Here is a 6,238-nt window from a genome sequence, read left to right on the forward strand (position 1 = left end):
CGTGAGATTGTGACCTGAGCTGAAATCAAGAGTCGGAGGCTTAACTGATTGAGCTCACCCAGGTGCCCCCAAAAATAGCTTTTAAAACATGAATCACAAACCCTTAAAAGAGTCTTGGTGAATTTTAGATTTCTTTGCCAGGGTCCTTTTTGGGAATTGGAATTTAAATAATTAAAGACTTTTTTTTTTTCTATTTTTGCCAAATATTTTCCTAATTCACATTATGGAATCTTTGTATAGGGAGGGACTGCTCCAGTTTCACTGTTCTGTACGGTGTAAAAGACTACCTATTCCTGTACATTCTGTGAACACTCTTGTTTGTAAAAAATAAGAGCAAGTTCATGGCATTCTTTTTCCTAGTTGCTTTTTCCTCAGGGGATCATTTATGAACTCTAGGGACTGTATTGCTGAGTCCAAGTGTAGCTTTTTATGCATGGGAGAAAAACCTACTTGCTCTCATAGGTTTAGGAGGAGGCAGTCAATTAGTTGGTGGTAGTGGCAGTTTTGATGTGATGCAGTTTTCTTCTATGTGTTTTTATTCCAAGTACTTACTAAGAAAAAAAAATTCATTAAACTTTATCATGGAAGTTCCCAAGAGATATTTATTGTCTTTGGTAAAGATAGATAGGGCTAGAGAAGAGGGACAGTTGTGTGCTGGCTGGAGTCAAGAGTGGGGAGAGCTAGGATATGTTCATACCTGCGTCCTGACTGCCCCTTGTTTCCTGGGTGAAGGTTGTGGAACAGATCCTCCCAACCAGTGGTAAGACTCCTCAAGTTGTTGTACTTACCTGATCCTAATTTCCTCAAGCCTTGTTCCTTTATTATAAGTTACTTTTATTAACACCGTTATTAAGATAGGAAGCGTATATCTTTCTTTTAAACATATACTTAAAGAAGTAGTGATTTATTCCTTTGGCAGGGAATAGTAGGATGCCAGATTCTATTTTGGTCACACTTTTTTTTTTTTAATTTTTATTTTATTTTGTAAATTTACACCCAAATTAGCGTATAGTGCAACAATGATTTCAGGAGTAGATTCCTTAATGCCCCTTACCCATTTAGCCCATCACCCCTTCCACACCTCCTCCAGTAACCCTGTTCTCCATATTTAAGAGCCTCTTATGTTTTGTCCCCCTTCCTGTTTTTATATTATTTTTGTTTCCCTTCCCTTAGGTTCATCTGTTTTGTCTCTTCAAGTCCTCATATGAGTGAAGTCATAAGATTTTTGTCTTTCTCTGATTTCACTTAGCAGAATACCCTCCAGTTCCATCCATGTAGTTGCCAATGGCAAGATTTCATTCTTTCTGATTGCCAAGTAGTACTCCATTGTGTATATATACCACATCTTCTTTATCCGATCATCCATCGAGGGACATTTGGGCTCTTTCCATACTTTGGCTATTGTTGATAGTGCTGCTATAAACATGGGGGTGCATGTGTCCCTTCGAAACAGCACACCTGTATCCCTTGGATAAATGCCTAGTAGTGTAATTGCTGGGTCGTAGGGTAGTTGTATTTTTAGTTTTTTGGTGAACCTCCATACTATTTTCCAGAGTGGCTGCACCAGCTTGCATTCCCAGGTCACACCTTTTATAATGGGGAAATGAGGATCTTTCTTTGGGATCAATGTTTCCCAAAGTGAAAACAAAATTGAGTAGTCAGATAAGCCTGTAGTGCATTTCCCAAACTTACCTTGGAGGTTTCTAGTGCATATTAGCATAGTACAGTTTCTTAAGTTTTGTCATAAAGCAACCTATTTATTTGTTCAATTCAGTGTTTCCCCAGACTTCTGTGGATTGATTTCTTAGGGGCACTATAACAAATTATCACACACTCAGAGACTTAAAACAGATGTTTGTTCTTTCACAGTTCTAGAGGCTGGAAGTCTGAAGTCAGGGGGTTAGCAGGGCTATGGTCCCTATGACATAAGGCTCTGGGAGAGGATCCTTCCTTGCCTCATCTTAGTTTCTGGTATTTACTGGCAGTCCTTGGCTTGTGCAGTATAACTCCAGTCTTTGTTGCCATTTTCACATGGCCCTCTTTTTTTATGTGTGTCTGTTTGCAAATTTCCATCTTCTCAGAAGGACGCCTTCATAGATTAATGTCTACTCTGGTCCTTACAACCTTCCCTTAACTTGATTACTTCTGCAGGGACCCTATTTTCACTTACAGATTCCAGGTGGACATGAAGTTTGGGGGATACCCATCTATCCAGTACATTATATGAAAAGGGAATCGTGATAATTCCATATATATTTGTACATTCTGAGATACTATTATTCCAAAGAATACACTTGCAGGAAGGTACATGGAACATAGACCCTTCTATAATCTTACATCCTGTCCTACCCATGTGGTGATTGGAAGTAGGAGAGGGGCCTCAGGATATTTGCCCTGCTTCTACTAAAATGTAATTTCTCTATAATTTTTGCTTCCCTTCTAGAGTTGTCTATATATTTGGCCCACCAGTTAAAGAACCTCCTACAGATGTTACTCCCACTTTCTTGACAACAGGGGTGCTCAGTACTTTACGCCAAGCTGACTTTGAGGCACATAACATTCTCAGGGAGTCTGGTAAGTTGCTCATTTTGTTTGTCACTGCATGCTGTAACTAGAATTTGGAAGTGTGGCATTACAGTTTCTAGTAGGAGGATGCAAGTTTGAATTTCTAGATGCTTTTATTTTTATTATTCATTCCTGTGGATTGTTCTGTGATATTGCCTGCTATACAAAATTATTCACCTTTATGTTCATTTGTGGACATGTCCATAGGGGCAAAAAATTTGAGTTGCCTGACTCCCATGTTCCCAGTTTAGGTTATATAAGGTGATTTTTTTGTTTCACTCTATTACTGTAAACAAGTGTCCTTTTTGTAGTCTACTTGGTACCATATGTTTTGCATTTCTGTGCTGTTTGTTTCTGCTTTTACTATTTGAAATGCCCCCCAAGTATAGTGCTGAGGTGCTGTCTGGGTTTCTAAGCACAGAATGGCTGTCATGTGCCTTATGGAGAAAATACGTGGGTTAGATAAGCTTTGTTCATGTATGAATTACAGTGCTGTTGGCTATGAGTTCAGTGTTAATGAATCCAGAATAAATATTAAATGAGGTGTCTTTAAACAGAAACACATGTAAAACCAGGTTATATATTGATTGGTTGATGAAAATGTTGTGACCAGAGGCTTACAGGAACCTAACTCTGTTTTTCCTCTAGGGACAGTGGTTTACTGTTTACTAATTCACTGTTTGCAGAATAGACTATAACTACCTTGGGTAACAAGAATAAAATCATATCACTGTAACATTAATACAGTCATCAAATTCTATTGTTTGTATTTGTGATTGAGTTTACTTACAACAATGTTGAAAACAATGCTGCATGATGACGGTCTTAACTGTTATGCTTATGTATGTGATTTTAGATATTGTCTGGGAAGATTTAATGGAACTAGGTTAGAGGGCTTTTTCCATGGTACGTGATTGGTTCTGCATGTTAACTTCCTTTCTCTAGGGTATGCTGGGAAAATTAGCCAGATGCCAGTGATTTTGACACCATTACATTTTGATCGAGACCCGCTTCAGAAGCAGCCTTCATGTCAGAGATCTGTGGTTATTCGAACCTTTATTACTAGTGATTTTATGACTGGTATACCTGCAACGCCTGGCAATGAAATCCCTGTAGAGGTAATTTATATATTTTTTTTCTCATACACGTTTTTAATCTCTCTTATATTTTGTAATTTGGTGAATGGAATAGGCTATGATAAAATTCGTATTTCTCGGGTTGGTTTTCTGTTTATAAGATAGGCTTTTTTTTTTTTCAATCTCCACGTAATAATTTAATGTACCGTAGTAGAAAAGACCTTAAATTTATTATACCCTCCAGATGTCTGATTACTATATGGAGAGTATCCACCTCTAATCTGTAATTCTGTCTAATCTTGCCAATAATATATTTAAAAAAAATTTTTTTTTAACGTTTATTTATTTTTGAGACAGAGAGAGACAGAGTATGAACAGGGGAGGGGCAGAGAGAGAGGGAGACACAGAATCTGAAATGGGCTCCAGGCTCTGAGCTGCAGAGCCTGACGCGGGGCTCAAACTCACGGACCGTGAGATCATGACCTGAGCCGAAGTCGGACGCTTAACCGACTGAGCCACCCAGGTGCCCCATTGCTAGTAATATTTTTAAATATTGTTTTCTAAGAAAGGGTGAAAGCCCTGGGAGCGAAGAAGAGTTTATTAGAAATAAGGATGAGATTTGATGCAATGATGGCTAGACACCCATGAATTGCTTAATGCTCTACTTACTGTTTTTGATCACCATCTTCCTCTCTTGTTATCTCTCTCTCCACTGGAGTATTCCAAAGCAGCTATTTGCATAATAGCAAATGAAAACCAAAGTGAAACTTTATTAGGTGGCCCGCAGCTCCCATACTCTAATGCAAGGCTCTGGTTATAGCTGGATAGCTAGGCTGGGGAGTGTGGCTGTTTTCCCTTAGGCTCAAATCTGTTCTTTCAAGTGACCAGGCCTCCTCCTCATGTACACTTGGTAGTGGTTATTGTTACAGTGCATTATCTGCCACCTTGCTGGCCTCCGAGTTGTATGTTTCAGCCACACAGAATTTGTGACACATTGGCTTTAACATATAAAATCACATGCTTGGATGTCACATTGCTATCAGTGTTTCTAAACACTTGTTATGCACAAGCAACAAACATAACTTGCAGACTGGCAACTGCAGACTGCACTTTGAGTAGTACTGAGTTAAGTCACTTCAGTCTATAGAGGGAAATTAGGTTCACCTCATAACACTAATCAGAGACCATGCCATACACGTGAAAGACAATAATACAGATAGATCACATTTTAATTGTAAATGCAAGCCTACTAAGTCTGTTGGACATGCACTGGATCCTGGTTCTTCTATTTATGATCTTTGTTTTATAACAGGTGGTGTTAAAGATGGTCACTGAGATTAAGAAGATTCCTGGTATTTCTCGAATTATGTATGACTTAACATCAAAGCCCCCAGGAACTACCGAGTGGGAGTAATAAACTTCTTGTTCTATTAAAGTATTGTGTTCAGTTTAAATTGATTAGAAACCATTCCCAGTATTGACACGCGGTACTGTGAAAAGAGTTACTGGAGCGGCTGCATCACATCTGAGTTCTCTACAGCAAAAATCTACGGCTTAAGAGCTGAGTTGGGGATAACTAAAAGGGACTGAAGAGTTTGTACGGGTATAATCAAAGCACCATTGCCTACACTCAGACAGATTGACACTGCTTTTGCCTTTGCCTCACTTGTTCTTTATGTATAAACTCACTGTTGCTATTAATGTCTCTGTCAATGAAGATGTATGAAGGTGGCTGAGTTTGGGATTAGTAATGGGCCTCTGTCCCCTTTCCAGTTTCTAAGAGCTGTTAGAAAACACCCATTATTTACCTTAGTATGTGACTTAGTATGTATATCTTCCAGAGAATCTGAATTTTCCTGTAAGTAACCTTACTCCTCCAAAGGTGGGGATAAGGGATGAACATAATCAGATAAAGGTGTAGGTGGGTTGTTTCAGTCACTTTTGCAGAAACTGGGGCTATCAAATGTAAGCTGCCATATCACAGTCATGGGAGGCCATGGGAGAAGGAAGCTATGAATGGCCTCAATTTAAAATGTTTTCAAATCCTGTTCCACATAGATGCCTTGGTGTTCACCGTCAACCTGTTCATTAGTAAGGAGCTTTATCACCGCCCCTCCCCCGCCGCCACCCCAGTGTTGCCAGCTCCCATAGCCTTGCTGAGGAAGTTTCTGTTCTTTTTCCCACAAGAGGCTATCTCTGGTGTAGCATCAATAAAGTCTGAGCATTTTAATCTCATTTGGTCAGAGGGCCAGCTCTGAGCCTACAGAAACCATCACGCATGCCCACAGTTTATGTCATCTAGTAAAGAGTGTAAAATGAACTCTTAGATGTAATCTGTAGGTGGATTTATTATTACCCACTGCTCAGAAGACTTGTGACCAGTTCTTGGTCCATGCAAGATATTGCCAAACCTTATAATCTTTCTATCATTCATAAGAAAAGATTCAAGAACTTGTGTAGGACTCATTGCCATTGCCACTGGTTTCTACCAGATCCTTTATAACATCCATGTATGCAGTATAAAAATAGTACTAGACTTAAATTCTACAACCATTTCTCCATATTTTAGCTGATCTTACTATTTAAGAACATTAGTG

The 6,238-nt window shown here is 39.1% G+C and overlaps 1 protein-coding gene across 2 annotated transcripts in view; it reads left to right on the top strand.

The window, feature by feature from the left end:
• GMPS (guanine monophosphate synthase) overlaps positions 1-5,076 on the top strand; it is a 76,142-nt gene extending 71,066 nt beyond the window's left edge. For both annotated transcript variants that reach the window (XM_058730297.1, XM_058730298.1), the window contains exons 14-16: positions 2,444-2,574; positions 3,511-3,683; positions 4,954-5,076. In XM_058730297.1, the coding sequence (XP_058586280.1) occupies positions 2,444-2,574; positions 3,511-3,683; positions 4,954-5,055 (406 nt within the window). In that variant the 3' untranslated portion in view covers positions 5,056-5,076. The remainder of the gene's footprint in view (positions 1-2,443; positions 2,575-3,510; positions 3,684-4,953) is intronic.
• The last annotated feature ends 1,162 nt before the right edge of the window (positions 5,077-6,238 follow it).

This window comes from Neofelis nebulosa, chromosome 5 (assembly GCF_028018385.1).
Source record: "Neofelis nebulosa isolate mNeoNeb1 chromosome 5, mNeoNeb1.pri, whole genome shotgun sequence".
Lineage (NCBI taxonomy): Eukaryota > Metazoa > Chordata > Mammalia > Carnivora > Felidae > Neofelis > Neofelis nebulosa.